The sequence below is a fragment of the Cynocephalus volans genome, chromosome X (assembly GCF_027409185.1).
Source record: "Cynocephalus volans isolate mCynVol1 chromosome X, mCynVol1.pri, whole genome shotgun sequence".
NCBI classification, from domain to species: domain Eukaryota; kingdom Metazoa; phylum Chordata; class Mammalia; order Dermoptera; family Cynocephalidae; genus Cynocephalus; species Cynocephalus volans.
Window position 1 is genome coordinate 173,161,074 of NC_084478.1, and position 21,496 is coordinate 173,182,569.

Below are 21,496 nucleotides of genomic sequence, written 5' to 3' on the forward strand. Positions count from 1 at the left end.
ATCAGGTATTGTTAAGTTATGAGGACCAGAACCTCATTTTCCAGAGGGATCACTTTCCCTGGGCCAAAGTCAAATGGGCACTGTTTTAATTCATTTGTGCTGCTACAATAGAATACTTTAGACTGGGTAATTTATAAACAACAGAATTTATCACTCACAGTTCTGGAGGCTGGAAAGTCCAAGATTAAGGAACCAGCGAATTCAGTGTCTGGTGAGGGCTGCTCTCTGCTTCAAAGATATTACCTTCTTACTGAGTTCTCATGTGGCAAAAAGGGCCAACGAGCTCCCTTGGACCTCTTTATAAGAGCACTAATACTCTTTTATAAGGACCTTTTATAAGGACAGAGCCCTCACCTCCAAAGGCTCCACCACTTAATGTATCACATTGCGGGTTAAGTTTTAACATATGAATTGCAGGGAGACACAAACATTCAGAACATAGCAGGCACAGAGAGCATGGACGCAATAGCTTCTCAGTTGGAAATTTTTTCTCATTGACTTAGTGCATTGGATGGATTCCCACATAAAAGTAAATGACTTACACGTGTTATTTAATCTAATTCAGAAAACAAGACATATTTGACTCCCCAAAAATCCTAAAAATGCAAAGCACTGTATAATACATGCAAAATAAATACTGGTTTTTATATAAATAGTATAATAAAATAGAAAAATAATCAGCAAATAGCATAATAAGAATAATCTCCCATATGTGTGCTTGTTTTGAAAACATACTTAGATATTTCCAGTGAGGATGCGATAAGGGCACCAAATAACCAAGTCACCAATTTGTCTCAATTCCAAAGGAGTAGAAAATAAATTATTTACCCAGTGCCTTTAAGTAAATAGCAGGGATTCTTAACTCAGTGAGCTGGCATAGGATAATTACTAGAGTAAGCACTTCAAACTACCACAGGCAGTCTATTGTTTACCCCCTCACTTTATGCCCCCTTCCCACTTCGAGATTTGCATCTTCTGCCTGAGGTAAAAGCAGTAAGTAGTGTCTGCTGTAGAAAATATTTGAAATGTTGAGTAGCACTCCTGTGTTGGGAGTCAGGGGGAAGACATTAACCCGGGACACTGAATCTCAGTCCTCGGACTTCCTGTTTCCCCTGTCTATCACCACTCCCTTCATAATACCTTCCAGTCTTAGGGCTTTAGTTAGCATCTGTAAGGCATTCGCTAACAAGGTACAGATAATTGAAATAACTTGCACACAGCTACTATGAGGTGGAGCTGGATTTTTAAATCTGGCAGTCTGGTTTTGGGATTCATGCTCTTTTTTGTTAACTGACAAATAAAAATTGTATATATTTATAGTATACAGCATGGTTTTGATATATGTATACATTGTGGAATGGCTAAATTAAGCTAATTAATATATGCATTACCTCACATACTTTTTTGTGGTGACATTTAAATTATATTCTCTTAGCAATTTCCAAGTAAACAATACATTGTTATTAACTACATTCACAATATTGTGCAATAGATCTCTGGAACATATTCCTCCTGTATGACTGAAATTTTGTATTCTTTGATCAACATTTCCAATCCTGCCATACCCCAGCCTCTGGTACCATCATCTATCCTCTGCTTCTATGAGTTCTACTTTTATATACTCCACATATAAGTGAGATTGTTCAGTATTTGTGTTCCTGTGCCTTATTTCATTTAACATAATGTCATCCAGAGTCATCCATTTTGTTGCAAGTTATAAGATTTCCCTTTTTTACAGGCTGTATAATACTCCATTGTGTGTATATACCACATTTTCTTTATCCATTCATAAATTGGTGGACACTTACGTTGATTTCACATCTTGGCTATTGTGAATAATACTGCAATAAACATGGGAGAGCAAATATCTATTCAACATACTGACTTTATTTCCTTTGGATATATACCCAGTAGTGGGATATACAACCCCTAGTTTGTTCTTTTTGCTCAGGATAGCTTTGGCAATTTGGGGTCCCTTTGTTGTTCCATACACATTTTTTGAATTGTTTTTTCTATTTCTATGAAGTGTGTCATCGGTAGTTTGATGAGGATTGCATTGAATCTGTAGATTGCTTTGGGTAGTATGGACATTTTAACAATATTCATCTTCCAATCCATTAACATGGAATATGTTTCCATTTATTTGTATCTTTTTCAACTTCTTTTATCAATGTTTTATAGTTTTCAGTGTGCAGATCTTTCATCCCATTGGTTAAATTTATTTATTTGTCTTTTGTAGCTATTGTGAATGGGATTTTCTTGATTTCTTTTTTGGATAGTTCATTGTTAGTGTATAGAAACACTACTGATTTTTTGTATGTTGATTTTGTATCCTGTAACTTTACTGAATTCATTTATTAGTTCTAACAGTTTTTTGGTGGAGTCTTTAGGGTTTTCTATATATATGATTATGTAGTCTGCAAACAGACAATTTAACCTTTGCTCTCCTGTGTGAATATATTTTATTTCTTTCTCTTGCCTGATTGCTCTGGCTAGGACTCAGAATCTATGTTCTTAAACGCTGTGCTGTAATGCCTTTCTTGATTCTTTTTTAAATAAGAGGTATTTTTGAAGTATCATTTACATATGATAAAATTTGTTTTAAGTGTACAATTCAATGACTTTTAGTGAATTCAGAGTTGTGCAACCATATACACAGGTCAGGTTTAGAACATTTTCATCACCTCCAAAAATCCCTCCAAAAATTTGTAGTCACTTTCCATTGTCACCCCCAATCCCAGGCAACCAGTAATCTACTTTCTGTATCTATAGATTTGAGTTTATTGGACATGTGATGAAAATAGAGTCATACAGTATGTGACATTTTGTGTTTGGCCACTTTTGCTTAGCATAACACATTTGAGATTCATCCATGTAGTTGTGTGTATTCCTTTTTATTGATGACTAGCATTACACTGTATGGATATACCATATTTTGTTAACCCATTCACCATTTAATGGACATTTGGGTTGTTTTCCACCTTTTGGCTACTGTGAATAATGCTGCTATGAACAGGTCTTTCTCTGGACATATGTTTTCTTTCTTATTTGGGAGTGGAGAATTAGAGTAAAACTACAGTGTCTTATGATAAGTTTATGTTTAACTTTTTAAGGAACTACCCAAATCGTTTCTGAAGTGTGCTTTAGCATCATACATTTCCAGCAGCAATTTATGAGGTTTGTTTTCTCCAAATCCTTGTCAACATTTGATATTGTCAGTCATTTTTATTTTAGGCATTTTAGTGTGTATATATTTCATTGTGATTTTAATTTGCGTTTTCCTAATGACTAATTATGATGATCATCTTTTCATGTGCTTATTAGCCAACAGAATATCTTCTTTGATTAAATGTATATTTAAATATTTTCCTCATTTATAAGTTAGACTATTTTTCTTCTCATTATTGAGTTATTTACATATTCTTAATACGAGTTTTGATCAGATATATTTTTCACAAATATATCCGTCCACTCTGTGTCTTTTTTTTTGTTTGTTTGTTTTGTTATTTGGGGCAGCTGGCTGGTACAGGGATTGAATCCTGGACCTTGGTGTTACCAGCACTATGCTCTAACCAACTGAGCTAACTGGCCAGCCCTTCATTTCCTTGATGGTGTCTTCTGACAAGCAAAAGTTCTGAATTTTGATGAGCTTCAATTTATCATATTTTTTATTATATGGATTATGCTTACTGGTGTTGTATCTAAGAAATCTTTGCCTAACTCAAGATAACAGACATTTTCTTACATTCTGCTTCAGAAGTTTTAGCTCTTAAATTTAGGTCTATGATCTGTTGTTAGTTGATTTTTGCTTACGGCATGAGGTAAAGGTTCATGTTCATTCTTTTTTTTCTTGCATCTGAATATCTAATTCTCTTAGCACCATTTATTAAAAAAGCTATTTTTTCTCCAGTGAATTGTCTTGGTTCCTTGATCAAAAATCAATTGGCTATAAATATCAAAGTGTATTTATGGATTTTCTGTTCTTTTCCATTGGTCTGTACTATATATCTATAGTCCAAAACAGCACTATAATGATTACTGTAGCTTTATAGTATGTTTTAAAATTGGGAAGTAAAAGTTGTCACAATTTTTTTTGAAAGGTGCTTTGGCTATTCTAGACCCTTTGTATTCTCATATTAATTTTAAAATCTGCTTGCCATCTCTACAAAAGGAAAAAACTTCTGGGTGGGATTTTAAAAGAAAGCAAGTTGAATCTACAGAGCAATTTGGAGAGAACTGACATCTTGATATAAGGTCTTCTAAATCTATTAACACAGAATGTCTAAACATGTCATCTGCAAATAAAGACAGTTTTGAGTTTTGCTTTCCAATTTTTGTCTTATATTCTTTTGCTTGCCTAATTATTTCGACAGCTTTATTGCAATATAATTCACATGCCACACAATTCACCCTCTTGAAGTGTACAATTGAATGATTTTTAGTATATTCATAGTTGTGCAACCATCACCAATATCTAATTTCAGAATATTTTAGTCACCTCAAAAAAAGAGACTGCATACCCATTAGCAATCAGTCCCCATTACTTTCCTTTTGAGACAGGTTAAAATCTTCAATAACAAATTGAATAAGAGAGAGCAAATATGCTTGCCTGATCTCACGGGGAAGTAATTTAGTCTTTCACTATTAAATATGATGCTACATATGTTTTTTTGTAAAATGCCCTTTATCAGTTGAGAAAATGTCCTCTACTCCTAGATTTTTGAGAGTTTTAAATCATGAATGGGTGTTGGCTTTTATCTCCCTGATTTTGTTCTTGCCTTCCTTCAATTTATTCTCTACACAGCTGCCAGGATAATCTTGAAATGTCGGTTAGATCAAGTCACCCTTCTGATCAAAATCTTGCAGTGCTTCCACATTTCACTCAGAATGAAAGCCAAAAATCTCCTAGGAGGCCTTATACTATCTAGTCTGTACCTCACAGTTTCCTCTTTGAACTCAACTATAAGTCTTCTCCCTTGAACTCTCAACTGTAGCCACAGTAGCCTAGCTGCTATTCTTTGAACATACTGGACACACTTCTACTTCAGGGTCTTTGTATTTGCTACTCCTTCTTTGAGTGCTTTTCTTCCAGGTTTCCACAAAGCTCATTCACTCATCTTCAGGTCATTGCTCATATGTCACCCATTCAGTGAGATACTCCCTGAACACTCTATTGAAAACTGCATTTTTTCCCTAATACTCTCTACGTATATCTTTTTATTTTTCTTTCTGGGCCATATTACCTGTTTAATATACTAAATGATGAACTTATTTATCGTTTTTAGTTTTTGTCTAACCCTATTCAAATGAGAGCTCTAAGTGGGCAACAATTTTGGTATGTTCACTGATGTACCTATATTGTTTAGAACAATACCTAGCACATAGCAGGTGATCAATAAATATTTGTTGAATACACCAGCGGGTCAAGAAACTTTTAGTCAGCTCTGTCCCAGACAAGTTGGGTAGTTTGGGGCAAGTTTCTTCCCTTCTGTTTTCTCATACATAAAATATATGAGAAGATAAACTGAATGCTTTCTATAAGGTTCTTTCGGCTCGAAAATTCTGAGAAATGAATTATATGCCCATTGAAGGGGATAGATTGGTATATTATGTTATTAATGAGTATTAAGATGCTATTTTGCCTGGAACCCCAGGAATACCTGAACCTCGTGTCACCCAATGTACACCTACTCTCTGAAAGGTCCCCATAGAAATATATGCCTTTAGAAAAGTCATTTAGTAATTCATTCTTTCAGTGGATTTTTATTGAACACCTATAACGTGCTAGGTACTTCACTAGGTTCTTGGCACACATTAAAAATGATAGAAAAATTCCTAACCTTATAGTAAGGAAAGAAAGAAAATAGATGATAAATAGAATAGAATAAAATAAAATAGCATGTTGCACGTTAGGTGCTATGGAAGAAGACAGAGCATGGTAAGGTTTACTAGCCATGGTGTGGGTAGTAAACTGAGTGGAGGGCAGGGTAAACCTCATTCCACAGGTGCTGATCAAGCAGAGACTTGAAATAAGGCAGGAATTAGTCAACCAGGTACTTGAAAGAAAAGCTTTCGAGGCAGAGAGCATAGTAAGGGCAAAGGCCATGATGTGAGAGAGCTTGACATGTTTAAAGAGCTGGAGCAGCGTGAACAAGAGAGGGCATAACAGGAGATAAGCAAGAGAGGAAGAGAAAATGAGATCATGCCAGATCTCTTAGCCGTTGTCAGAACTTTGGCTTTTGCTCTGTATGAAATGGGGAAACACTAGAAGGCTGTCGTGTAGAGAATATATTGTAAGAGGGAAGGGGGAAAGCAGAGAGACAAGTTAGTCAGCAATAAAACTTTAACTTATTACTGTGGTGGGATAAAAACTGTTCAGCAGCAAAGGGAAAGGTGACAAAGGTGACAGAATGTGACAAAACAGTAAAATGAGGAAAACTGAGGAGTGTGTGTGTGTGTGTGTGTGTGTGTGTGTGTGTGTGTGTGTGTGTGTACACAGGGCTGAAAAGGGCCATCTGTGTCCTCCTTCCCCAAAGAAGGGGATTTCCTGGATTGCCTCTTATTTTCTATCTGGTCTTTGCATAGGAATCAAAGCAGGCCAAACTCTGGATTGCAACTGGAGCCCTAAGATCTGCATGTCACATTTTGAGGGGGTCTCTGACCTTTTTCTTTTTTTTGACAAACCAATTAAAGACTACTAGCAAAAATACAACCAAGCTTAGTAGAGCTCCGAAAATGAGTCCATGCAGAAGGAGATGGGTTGGAAAAGGAGACAGGAGAGGGAACATTTTACAGGGTTTGTTTATCTTGCTGATCTCAAGTCAGAGGCAACTATTTTACCTAAAGGCTCTGATTCTGTCCAAGCTCTCTTTCTGAAATTATTTTCTGTGTATAATAAATATAGTAATGATGGAAATAATTTTCTAGAGTAGATAAAGCTTTTGGCTTCTTTTTTCTGACTTGTGCCTCACAAAATCCTGTAAATCTATGAAGTTGTTGAATGGATAAGTGTTATGTAGGGATAGGGGTTATTGTCTATATTCTTTTTATAGGTCAAGGAACTGAAGTTGAGAAAATTTCAATCCCCAAAAACAGTTTGACTTATTTTTCCTCCTAAATATTTTTAGTGTCTCTTTCCATCTTCACTGCTAATCTCTTAGTTCATATCCCTATTGTCCCTTAACTGGATTGCAGTGATATCTACCTCACAGACCAAATGGCCATCATCCCACTCCTGCTGATTGCTAAAGCTGATGGAGGTGTAACATCCTAACAAATGATCACAGCAGCAATAGTAGATATTGCTCAAAGCAGGCTAACTAAAACAAATGCCCATGTGTGTATTAGCAAGAACCCCAGGCTGGAAGTCAGAAACCAGGTGTGTGCCCTTCAGCAAATACTTACCCATCTCTTATTTTCAGTATCCCCATCTAAACAGTAAGAGGTTGGAACTATATGGCAGATATCCTTGCAGCTCAAACTAATCCCCTGAATATTTGCAAAATTTCCCATATGTCTTGGGCGAGAGCTCAGTTCTCAAGCCAGCCTGCAATATTACACCAATCTGACGTCTATTCTTAAGGCATAAAGGGGGTTTTGTGACTCAAAGAACCAGACACAAGAGAAATGTATTTTACTGAGAAACCTGCTCCCTGCGTTGGATACTGAAAAGATTCCATAAGGATTTAATAAAGAAGATTGTGTTCCTTCTCTCCACTTACATTATTATTTCCAAGATACTGCCTCTTATGAGTAATGCCAAGGGGAAATTACTTTATGTCGACCTAGCAGTCCTGGGGACGTGGAGAATAAAAGACCATAACAAATAGATTATCAAGGCAGAATGCAAAGGTAGTGATTTCTGATTACGAACAGAACTGATTTATAATAACTTCTATCTTCCTTCCCATCCACTTTTCATTCATCACACCTAAGCACAGAGCAGAAAGGAAAAAGCAGATGTTTGTGGGGGCGGGGTACTTCACAGCCCAATTATGTTGTGCTCTTCTCATTGCATCTTAAACACATCCTAATACTTTCTGACCTTCTGAGTCACACTGTCTTCCCTTCTTGTCTTTCCTCTCTCCCTCCACCTATCTATGACTTTCATACCCCTTCAAGCTTTCTCTGCAACAGAAACACCCTGAATATACCCAGGCGAGTGTACTCAACTCCTGCCTCGTGTTAATAGCTAACTGCATATGTGTGTGTTATCTTTCTCCTATAACAGTAGTCACTGTGAGGGCAGAGATAGTGCCTCGTGCCTCTGATTCTTCCTTCTTTCCTTGGTATCTCACCTTATACTCAGAAAATGTTTACTTAAAAGCAACCAAAGATCATTAGAGCATCCCTCATATGACTGAAAGATTCCTGAGGAGCTGAGGAGACATTTACCCTCAGATGAATAGAAGATAGCTGATGTAGAAAAAATACTAGATTTGCACTCTTGCTTTTTAGGTTGTGTGACTCTGAGCAAATCACTTTAACTCCATGAATTCTCATCACTGAAGTAGGGATGATGATAATGCCTGCAATATGTCCTTCACAGGGTCACTATGGGAAGCAAATGGCGTAAATAGAATATTTGGTTCCAGGCAACCAGGATCTCTACATTGCAAATGTCAGGGGCAGGTCTGAATGGAATTATTAAAGAGAGTGTGCTTTAAAAGTTGTAACATGCTGTGAGCATCTCATGGGTTATTAGCAATGATTATCATGATAGTAATTATACATCGAATCTCCCGTGCCTTCCTGAACACAGGGATTTTTGTAATTTTACATTAAATATCTCCTGGTATCTCACTCTCAGCAACCAAAGAGGAGCAGTATTAGGCAGCACTAGCCTGGGGATATCCTCTTGTTAGGATCTTGCTTCCTGACACTATTACAGTAGCACTGGGGTTGAGGAGAGTGAGAAATGGATACTCTGCACATGAGATTCTTACAGGCATTTCTTTACTTATTGCTCCAGCAGGGCACTTCCCCAACAGGTTTCTTCAGTAATCACCTAGAAACGAGACATATTCTTGTCAGTCTGATATATTGATGCTTTATTAAGCAGGACATCTGGTCCCAAGGAATACTTGGGTCCTAAAAAGATATGAACAAAAGTGCCTGTCCAAGGGAGGAGGCTATTGGGGGAATGAGTGATACTATAATTCATGAGCATCTTCTCACCTTATCAGAACTCTAAGAGGAAGGCAGGGATTGTGTCCAGTATAACCAGGAGGTATAAAGGCTAGACAGAAATAGCTCGTCAGCACTAGATTCCAAAGAACTCTGAATTTTTTTTTCTGTGTGGGATCTATTTCCACATAGGAGGCTTCTATCTAGGCCAAGAAAAGTTGAGCCTCAAATAATTTGAAAGAAATCAGAGGAGAAACCTTGGAATAGATTCTTTGCATTTTTTTCTGGAGTGGCCAGTTGGCAGGTGTGTGTGTGTGTGTGTGTTCTCCCAGAGCCATCACTTTCAACAAAGCTATAGCAGTTCCTACGAGCTGCAGAACCATCTTTTGTGTTTGTCTGTTCACCATCACGGTAAAGATACTCTTTCTGCACATCTTTCCTCTCCAGTGCAATCTTTAAATTGGTAAACTGGCACAATAGCCTGCTGAGAAGAATTCTTTCAGAAATAATTAAACTGTGATCAGTAGTGAATGAGTCAGAATCTGCTGTTTCCAAGTTTCTTGGGGGTTGGCTAAGGAAGTACAGGTAGGGAAGATAACTTATATTTGTTACTAAAGGTGGCGGGTGGGATTCAGATCTGAACTAAAAATGTGAATACTCGATGCTGCCTTGAGAGACTGTCTAGTTCATTTAATTTATCCCTTGTGTTCATGAAGACTTGACTCTCCTTTGTGTTCATAAAGATTGAGTCTCAGTGAACCTAAGCCAAACAAATTCCCCTGTTATTCTTAGAAGCATCCCACTGCTGATGAGTGGGAACTCAGGCCATGTTTATTTTATTTAACATTTATTTTAACTTAGTTTCATTTTCTCTTCTTCTTTCTTTTAGGTTAACTATTCATGCCGAGTGTCCCATGCATTTGGAAGATTTTCCCATGGATGTGCATGCCTGCCCACTGAAGTTTGGAAGCTGTTCGTATTTTCTCACTTTTTAAAAATCTAATCTTTTCCCAAAAGAAACGCAACATATCCTATTCCGTCACCTAGGAGTTTCTAAAGCTGACCCCTGTAATGAGGCTGCTATGAGAGTGAGTTATGGAAGTGGGGTTGAATAGTACTTACTGATCAGGAGGAGGAGACAGCCTTTAATAGTTTTCTTCCTAAGCAGCAAACATTATTTCAGCATTTCTAATTTCTCTGTCATTATATTGAAACATTAACATCTGTTTCCTATTGCCCAGAGAATAGAGGAAGACAGAACTGATACAGAGTATAGTAGCACCTTCCTAAGGGCAAGATCTCTCAAACAAAATGTGTTTACATTTTTTGAAATGTCTATTCTACCTGAGTCTTCTTATACCTCTGTCCAGTTTTCAGTAGTAGATGGTAGACAGGAAGAAACTCTGGAGATTTGCTCATTTTTGAGAGTACTGCCTTTGCCGGTAGCTATAAATTTTACAGAGAAAAGAGTAGATACATAGTCCATTTTCGATTAAACTAGGAAAATCAAAATTGAATAGAATTTGTGTTTCTGAATCTAAGAATTTTAGAGTAAGTTTCCTATAGGGAGTCATCAGTAATATATCAACATATGTGTTGAGCATGTCTAAATTAGATTGAGCTTTGTGTTTTGAAATTGAAAGTGCATTTGAAAAGACCTGAATAATTATGTACGACATATTTTTTCAGTCATTAGTATGTCAAATATTTACAGAACGTCTCTCGTGTGCCAGGCTCTGTTCTATGAACTTGGAACGCATCCATAAATAAGACAAATCCCCTGCCCTTATGGAGATAATATTATAGAGAGGATATAGATGGCAAAAGATACAATAAGTACAATGTATTTTGTAAAGTGAGAAGAACCATGGGAAAACATAAAAGTACTAAAGGATAAGAGGAATCAGTCATGCCTAGGTGAAGAATATGTGTTGTCACTGGAACTGAAAATAGGGTGATCAGATCACCCTTTTTTAAAAAAGTGACATTTGAGCAGAAATTTTGAGGGAGTAAAGAGGTTAACAGTGCAGATATCTGTGTAAATAGTGCTCCAGCTAGAAGGAACAGCCAGGAAAAAGACCTTAATTCAGAAAAGTATCTGGCTTATCCAAAGAACATTAATGTCATCAATGTGGCTGGCCAGAGTGAGTAAGGGGGAAAGCACTAGGAGAAGGTGAGATCAAAGAAAGGGCCTTGTCATCTAGAGTGTTTTAGGACACTAAAGTGCTTTGGATTATATTATAAGGGAAAATGGGGAGCGATTGGAGTATTTTGGACAAAAGGATGACATTATCTGACTTATGTTTTTAAATAATTACTAGTTATTTTAAAAATAATATAAGTAGTGGAAGGATCAAAGCACAGAATCCAGTTAGGTTATTGCAGTATTTCAGGTGAGAAATTATGATGGCTCAGATCAGAGTGATAGTAGTAAAAGTGATGAAAAGTGGCCTGATTTGGGATAGTATCGTGAAGAGAGATCCAAGAGGATCCCTATGGATTAGATGGGGAATATTACAAAGAATTCAATGGTGACCTGCAGATTTTTGTCCTAATGGATTTGTTATAAAATGAGATGAGTATTACTTCCATTCTGGTTAGGACAGAGTTGTTTGTCAGTGACCAGTGGTCCCATTATGAACAATTAGAAGACCTAGAACTATAGAAGCAATGAGGATTGAAGAGACTAAAATTATGCAGAAAGGGGAGAACCTCTTATAGTTGAATTTGTGACCTTCAGCTTCTTCATCCCTGGGGGAATTTGACAACTCTGGCCCTCAATTACAGCTTGGATTCAAGTTTTAGCTACAGGCATAGGGCTGATACTGGTGGATAGGAAAAAAAAATCAGCAATGATTTCAATGGTCACATAGGGCTAGGGAGACAAAAGTAAAGATAGCGGTAAAAAGTCTCAAACTCTTGGCTGTTACTCACTTCAATACAATTGCTAAATTTTGAATTTGTGCAGAGCATGAGGCAAAAAACTAATATAAGAAATCTTTAAAAGCAGAGCTGCCTTTCTTGGAGTTTCCCAATGCTAAAAACAACAACAACAAAAACAAACAAACAAACAAACAAACAAAATGTGACATGCCAGGCTATCAACTTAAAACCCCAAAGAGCTACGTTCTAGTTATGCTGTGAACATAGTTAGCTATGTTCTCTGTTCCAGCAGAGACAGACCAGATTTAACCAAAACTATAACCTATAACACAGCACAGTCCTTTATAGGATTTAGGTGATAATTCTCTCCACACGTTACTGCATAGTAAAGGGAAAAAAATGAAACCTCTCTGGTAGAAGAGAAGCTTCCAAGTAAAAACTCTACAGTTTTATACACAGTGTTTGGAATTCAATTAAAAAAATCACTAGGCATATGAATAGGCAGGACCATATGACTTAAAACTAAGATTTAAAAATAAAAACAAAAATGTGGAGACAGACCTACAGGTGATCCAGATATCAGAGTTTGTAGACACGAACTTTAAAAAACTATGGTTAATATGTTCAAGAAAAAAGAGATAAAGATGAATAGAACAGATAAAAGAAAATTTCAACAGAAGATTAGAATCTATAAAGAGGAATCAACTGGAAATTACTTACAGAAAAGTATGATATTGAAAATTCGGAATTTAATGAATAGATTTAACAAGTGGAAGATAGGATTAGGTAACTGAAAAATGGCTAAGTAGAAAATAGCACAACTGCAGCACAGAAAGACAAAATACAGAAAAGACTAAGAAGCATGTAGGACATAGTAAAAGAAAGTAGCAAAAGCAATAATTAGGTAGTTAAAGACCAATCATTTTAATACTGATGAAAATTATCAATCCAAAGATTCAAGATATCAATCAAAGGTTCATGGAAACACCACATTTACATGGAAGTGCCAAGAATGAAATTGAAAAATTTGCAATAAAATCTAATCCAATATTAGATATCAAGACCTATTTCAAAGCTATCATAATTCAGACAAGGTATTGTTGCAGAGATAGACAAATATATTAATGGGACAGAATAGAAAGAGAGAGAAAGAGAGAGAGATCTTAACTCTTATCTCACATCATATACAAAAATAAATTCCAACTGGATTGCAGATGTTAATGTCAAAAGGTGAAAGGTAAAATAATAAAGCTTTTAGAAGAAAACATAAGAAAGTATCTTCATGATCTTGGAAGAGGTAGAGATTGCTTAAACAGGACATAGAATAGCACTAACCACAAAAATAAAGGAGGATGACTTAGAATATACTAACAATAACTTCTCTTTATCACAACACCATTAAGAGAGTGGAAAGGCAACCCACAGGGAGGGAGAAAATGTTTGTACTGTGTATGCATGACAGAGGACTCAAATCCTTAAGATCCCCTACAACTCTGTAAGAAGTAATTGGAAACATTAATAGAAAAAGGGCCAAAGTCTTGAACAAGCATCTTATAAAACAGGGTTTCTCAGTCGTGTGTGCACGCACGTGCGCGCGCACACACACACACACACACACATACACACACACACACACACACAATGACTGATTACATTAGTCAGCAGGGAAATGCAACTTAAAATCCAAAGGGTACCACTACACACCCATTAGAATGACTAAAGTGAGAAAAAAAGAAGAAAAGAAAATACCACATGTTGGTGAGGATGTGCAGCAAATCTATATTCTCATACACTACTGATAAGAATGGAAATTTGTACAAAGGTTTTTGGAAATTGCTTGATGGTACCTAATAGTGCACATATCATATAACTTTGCATCTCTTGTCCTGAGTATGTTTCCAAACATATATCAGTGTTTATATGTACCAAAAGGAATAAAAAGAATGTCTATAATAGCAGAGCTAATTATAGACACACACTGGAAACTACCTAATCTGCATCAGAATGGATTAAAAACATGTGACATAGTCACACAATAAAATACTGTACAGCAATGACAATTATATTACACTCAGCAACATGGATGAGGTCACAGATATGATGCTGAGCAAAAGCCAGACACATAAATGTGTGTAGTGTGGGATTCCATTTATATCATATACAAAAACAATCAAAACAAATCTGTGGTCTTACGAGTTTTTAATATTTTATCTATCAGTGCTATTGGTAGTTTTCTAAATTCCTGACATATTAAACTATGGGATTCAGGAACCCGAAGTTGGAATTCCCAGGAATTTTATAAATTAAATGTTATTTTTCAAATACTTCCAACCTTATTAATGTTCTTTACTCATTATTATGGACATCTAACTTTTTTATTAAATAAGAAATAGTAAGTTTTGAAATATTAACAAAGACTGGTAGCATATAGAAGACACTCAAACACTAGAAAATGCCAGCAAACTTTATTGGGTGGTATTTGAATAACAACATTTGGATCTCTTATCAAGGTGAACAGCACTACACAGAGTCAGGGGTCAAAATTGTCAGTGTAAGGATTTGTATTTGCTTCCCAAACCTGTTATTTCTTGGAAGAACACTCTCAGAGTTTTTATACAGTATACCATGTATGCATGTAGGCTTATTAATATTTAATTTGCAAAAATGCCTTACCATTTAGTAGCACACAGAGCCACTAACACACACGTACAATGTGCACAATCAGCTGATCAGATTGTGACCACTTCAATCCAATGTACTCCTGTCCTGGTATCTGAAATTTTTAAAACTTGTGGCTCAATGTGCCAGCATTTCCTGCTGTTGCTTTTGACATGACATCAATAGATCCCTTCAAATTAGTGGTCTTTTTGTCTATTCTTAAGCTTTAACACTTGCACGAGAATTGTAATAATTTTTTTCATTTTTGCTCATTTCTCAACTATTTTTTTCAGGATTTGATATTCAGAAAACTTGGTAAATTTCCCAATATAATGCCAGGAAGGGATTTTTACACAGAAACACTGGTCAGGATACTGGTTACTCTTGGTGTTTTTGTTGTTGTTGTTGTTTTTGTTTTTGTTTTTTCTGGAAAGGGACACAAATGATGCTTCTGGGTGCTGGTTACATGGAATGTAAATCAGGTATTTAGAAAAGAGATCTGGACTGGAGATTTAATTTCAGTGTCATCCATATAGATGGCATTTAAAGGCATCACTAGGGAAATGACTGCATATGGGATAGAGAAGAGAATCAAGGACTGTTTCTTCAATCATGGTAATATTAAGAGGCTATGGAGAAGAGAATAATTCAATAAACATAAAGGAGAGAACAGGAGAAGTATAAGAAAATCTAAGGGAACAAGTTGTCCTGGAAGCCAAATAAAGTACATCAAGAAGGAAAGAGTGATTTAAATTCTTTAATTCATAAGTGGGCAGTTAAAATTAACTTTAGAAAATCTGCAGTGAGGAAACAATTCTGGAATAATGGAGTAAGGACTTCTGAAAACCCACTCCTCCATAAAAGCAATAAGACAATTTTCAAATATGTCAAAATAAGCTTTCTCCAAACTTTGGAAATTAACAAAAGGCTCATAACAATCTGTGGAGTATTATTCAAGAAAAAAATTGCCAATTCCCAGTAACACCAGAGAGCCCTTATTCCCCTCCTCTTCTCCCTAAATCTGAAGAAGTGAAGATTTTCTAATGTTTAAAGGGGCAATCCATCAAGAAGATGTAACAATTATAAGATATATGCACCAAACCACAGAGTCCCAAAATACATGAAGCAAAACTGACAGAACTAAAGGAAGAAATAGACAATTCAACAATAATAACTGGAGATTTTAATATTTCAGTTTCAGTAATAGATAGAACTAGGCAAAAGACCGACATAGAAATAGAAGACTTGAACAACACTATAAACCAAATAGACCTAATAGACATTTATAGAGCACTCCACCTAACATCAGAATGCACATTATTCTCAAGTGCACATGGAACACTTTTTGGACTAGACCATATGTTAGGCAATAAAATAAAACTCAATAAATTTAAAAGGATTGAAATCATACAAAATATTTTCTCTGACTTTAATTGAATGAATTAGAAATCAATAGCAAAAGAGAATTTGAGAAATTCATAAATATATTGAAATTAAACAACACACTTCTAAATAAACAGTAGCTCAAAGAAGAAACCAGAAGAGAGATTAGGAAATATTTGGAAATGAATGGAAATGATGACACAACATACCAAAACTATGGGATGCATCAGCTTAAAGCAGTTCTAGGAGAGAAATTTATAACTTTAACACCTAAATTAAAAAGAAAGATCTAAAGTTAATAACCTGACCTTCCACCTTAAGAAATGAGAAGAAATAAGAGCAAACTAAACCCAAAGCAAGCAAAAAGAAAGGAATAATAAATAGTGGAGTAAAATTAAGTGAAATAGAGAATAGAAACAGATTAAAGAAAACCAAAGAATTGAAAACTTGGTTATTTGAAAAGGCCAACAACACTGGTAAACCTCTAGGTAGACAGACCATACAATATAGAGAGAAGAATAAAATTACTAAAATCATTTTAAAAAGGACATTGCTACTGACCTTACAGAAATAAACAGGATTATACGGGAATATTATGAGCAACTGTATGACAACAAATTAGATAATTTTGATGAAGTGAAAAAAATTTGTAGAAATATACCAACTACTGAAACTGAAGAAATAAAAAAAGTTATTGAATCTATAACAAATAAATATATTAAATTTAATAACTTGTCATAAAGAAAAGCCCAGGCCCAGATGACTTCACCATTGAATTCTACCAAACATTTAAAGACAAATTAATACAAATTCCTCACAAGTACTTCTTCTGAAATATAGAAGAGGGAAGAGACCATTTCTTAACTCATTCTATGAGGCCAGTATTATCCTGACACCAAAACCGAAGATCACAAGAAGATATAAGTATAGGCAAATATTTCTTATGATTACAGACACAAAAATCTTCAATAGAATTCTACCACATCTTAGGAATGCAAATCTGGCTTAACAACTAAAAATCATTCAATGTAGTTCACCATATTAATAATATAGAGGACAAAAACATGATCATCTCAATAGATGCAAAAACACATATACCCCATACTAGAAATCCAAAATTTTGTCCTGATTTGCCAGTAACTAGTGACTATAACATGTCCTGTTACTTTGGATAAATAAAAGTCCTGAGAATTACAATTATTTTATTTAGTTATAAACTTATACAGTGCTTGTTTCCATTTGATTTCATATGTATGAATCTTAGGCTGTAGCTGTCAGGTTCATCTCAACCCTTGGAATTTTGCTGAATATGTCCAAACCAAACTGATGATCGTTTCTCTAAATCCTTCTTCTGTATTCTCCATCATGGTTTAGATTCTGTATTCTGGCTGTTACTTACCTCTTCAATCTTTTATGCATATATACACACATATATATACATACACATATATTTATTTATTGACTTTTTAATTTTTTTATCATTATACAATGTAACCAATTTTCATGGCTCTTTCCCCCTCTCCCCCTTTACACCCCTGACAACCTGAGTTCAGTTCTCTTGTCTTAAAAAGTTCGACAAACTATTATGATTGTTGTATCTTTTTTCGTTGTTTACTTATTTGTTTGTTTATTTTTATTAGCTCCCACATGTAAGTGAGAACATGTGGTATTTCTCTTTATGTGCCTGGCTTATTTCACTTAGCATAATTTTCTCTAAGTTAATCCATGTTGCTGCAAATGGCAGAATTTCATTCTTTTTTATAGCACAGTAGTATTCCATTGTGCAAATATACCACATTTTCCTTATCCACTGGTCCAATGATGGGCTTTTCGGCTGGTTCCAATCCTTGGTTATTGTAAATAGAGCTGCAATAAACATGCAAGTACAAGTATCCCTTCAACATAATGATTTCCACTCCTTTGGGCATATTCACAGCAGTGGGATTGCTGGGTCATATGGCAGTTCTATCTGTAGTTGTTTGATGACCCTCCATAAAATTCTCCATAATGGCTGCACCATTTTACAGTCCCACCAACAGTGTAGGAAGGTTCCCCTTTCTCCACATCCTTGCCAACATTTGTTGTTCTCAGTCTTTTTGATAACAGCCAGTCTAACTGGGTGAGATGATAACTCAAAGTGGTTTTGATTTGCATTTCTCTGATGATTAAGTATGTTGAACATTTTTTCATGTGTCTGTTGGCCATTTCTATATCTTCTTATGAGAAATGCCTATTCAGCTCCTGTGCCCATTTTTAATCGGGTTACTTGATTTTTTACTGTTAAGTTGTTTGGATTCCCTATATATTCAGGATATTAGTCCCTTGTTGGATGCATAGTTTGCAAATATTTTCTCCCATTGTGTAGGTTGTCTTTTTGCTATGTTAATTGTTTCTTTTGCCATGCCAAAGCTTTTTACTTTGCTATAATCCCATTTATTTATTTACTTATTTATTATTTATTTATTTATTTATTTGTTTACTTATTTGCTGCCTGTGCCTTTGGGGTCTTGTTCATAAAGTCTTTGCCCAGTCCTACTTCCTGAAGTGTTTCTGCTATGTTTTCTTTTAGGAGTTTTACAGCTTCTGGATGTGTATTTAATTCTTTAATCCATTTTGAGTTGATTTGGGTATATAGTGAGAGGTACTGATCTAGTTTCATTCTTCTGAATAAGGATGTCCAATTTTCCCAGCACCATTTATTGAAGAGGCGGTCTTTTCCCTGGTGTATGTTCTTGGTGACTTTGTTGAAGATAAGATGGCTGTAGGTATATGAGCTGATTTCTGTGTTCTCTGTTCTGTTCCATTGGTCCATATGTCTGTTTTTATGCCTGTATCATGCTGTTTTGGTTACTACAGCTTTGCAGTATAATTTGAAGTTAGGTAGTGTTATGCCTCAAGCTTTATTTTTTTTGCTCAGGATTGCTTTGGCTCTTCAGGGTCTTTTGTTGTTCCATATGTATGTTTGGATAGTTTTTTCCATTTCTGTGAAGAATGTCATTTGTATTTTGTTGGGGATTGTGTTGAATCTATAGATTGCTTTGGGTAGTATGGACATTTTCACAATGCTAATTCTTCCAGTCCAACAGCATGGAATATCTTTCCATTTTCTTGTGTCCTCTTCTTTCTTATATCATCTTTCTCTCCCCTTTACTTTGGCCTCTGCCAGTTCCTAAATCTGTTTTTCACTTAGAACACTTTGCACTTGCTGGTTTGGGGGGTTTTAGGTTTCTTTTTTTTTTTGGTGTGGGGGGGTTGTTTGTTAGCTTTGGCCTGAGAAAACTCCTAACACAAATGGCTCCTTCTCAATTTTTATGTTTCAGTTTAGAAACAAGACTCCTCAGAGAAGTCTTCTCTGATCACTATATCTGATGACATCCCTCCTTACCCCCAAACACTATTTTATTATCTTCATAGCATTTATCAATATTATTTTATTTTATATTATTTATTTACACATTTATTGTCTTTCCTTAATAGACTGTAAACTCAGTGAGGGGATGGAAGCTCAAATGTCTTATGACCTCTGTACCTTCCCTATCTAATATAATGCCTTATTATTTGTTAAATGAGTGACTGACTGAATCAGTTAATCAAGGAAGCAATCAATCAATCTCTGATGATATGAGTTCAAAAGGAATGCTTTCCCATTGGTGCTACTGTGGCAGGATTGTTTTTTTCCTCCCCATCTTCCTGGGGCCTGTCACACAGTAAGGATCAGGTAACTGGAGGAGGCATTTGGCAAAGTAGGTAAAGGCAAAGAAACACTTGTCACATCATAGCCAATAAAAAATATATATTTTGGGAGTACAGAAGTTCTAATTGTTGGATAGATATAATTTCTGTGGTATTTAACCCCTCCTACCCTCCCCTAGCATCTCCGTGAAAATAGAATGATTAGAACTGAGAAGAAGGGGCAGGACACTATGGGAAGGAAGGTTAGGGGTTAAAGGAGTCCAAGGGCCGTGGAAGAAGAGAACAAAGAAGGTCTAAAGAGAGAGAATTCTGTTCCCCAGCAGGTGAATGAATCCCACCATGCACTTGCAAAAGCTACAATCTCAAGGTCATCTAGAATCCTTCCTTAAACTCCCCTCTTTCTTTTCTCAACCATCATGAAAAGCCAAAAGTTATAATCTGTTCTTCTGAAATTTCTTCTCTGTCTCACTCAATTCAGCCCACTGTCTACTATCATTCGTTATGTCCCAAGGGTCACTCATACCAAACATTGTGGTGGTGTTTTAAATTTTGCCTTAGTTTCAGTTTCACTCTCTTCCACCAGTCATCCATTCTGCAGCTAGGGTGATTCTTCCCAAGCATACATCTAAGACCATGTCATCTTTCCCCTTCAGGCATGCCCACAAATTTTACCCCTATGGATGAAAACTCTCATTTCTTAGGATGAGCAATTAGGATATTTTGTCATATTAGCTCAGCTTCTCTCTAGCCTGTTAAGTCAAGTGATACCAACAATTCCCTTACCACTCCATGCACTCCCATACTTTTTGCCCTTGCTATGTTGTTCTTTTGATAGGAATATTCTTCTTTTACCTACTAAAGATGTCCTCATCTTCTGAGTATCATCTTTATCTTCTCTAACACCCCACTCTGAGCAGAAGTAATAGTGCTCACCTCTGCTTTCACATAACACTTGTTTTTGTTTCACTAGTGTACATGCTTCTTGTGTTAAAACTTGCGCTATAACTATTGTGCTCTTCTGTCTCTTTCTTCATTAGTCCAGGCCTTTCCTGCTTTGACCTCCCTCTTATGAAAAGAGAGTATTTTTTTCCTCCACAAATACTTCTATTCCCATATATTATTGTCAAAAAAATGAAACCGTTGCTTTTTTGCATAAAGCAAGTTACCATCTGGGCCCAGTGAAGTTTGAGGTACTGGTAGCTGCATAATTTATTGTCACATCTGCACTAGGATCTGCTAGGATTTTTAGAGCTAATATTCAAGGGTGTTTGTTCCATGTACTCAGTTTTAGTTGAGAGATGCAACAAGAAATTCCTTTTCTTTCTTAGGGATGAAAAAAAACTTTCCGTCACTTACCCTTTCCCTAAACAATACTGTTCTAGCTTTTACATTGTTAAACTCTTAGGTAGATTGGATAGAATTTTGTATTGTCCTTTAAACATAGGGTATTACAACCACCTGAACAGCAAAGGTAAGAAGACATATACAGGTGATTCTCTGCTTAGGAGTATGGGTACCCCAAACATATGTACTAAAGATAGAAGGCACTGTAAGGGCCTTGTGAAGTCACATTTCACTAACAGCACTTTGACAGTCCTCACATAATAGAATACATTTAGGTAAGGGTTTGAGAAGAGGCCTGAGGAGACGTCCCTGTCTTCTTGGTGATAGTAAAGATCTACAGTTCCATTTGGTAGCCCTAGATACCCTGTAGGCAGCAGAAGATACTTTGTTTCCAAGGTTGAATCACAGG

At 35.9% G+C, this 21,496-nt stretch overlaps 1 protein-coding gene across 1 annotated transcript in view; it reads left to right on the forward strand.

Annotated features, from left to right (window-relative positions):
• The window catches only part of GABRA3 (gamma-aminobutyric acid type A receptor subunit alpha3), a 158,978-nt gene that overhangs the window by 93,145 nt on the left and 44,337 nt on the right, over positions 1–21,496 (forward strand). Inside the window, exon 5 of the mRNA XM_063085035.1 lies at positions 10,016–10,098. Coding sequence (XP_062941105.1) covers positions 10,016–10,098 — 83 coding nt within the window. The remainder of the gene's footprint in view (positions 1–10,015; positions 10,099–21,496) is intronic.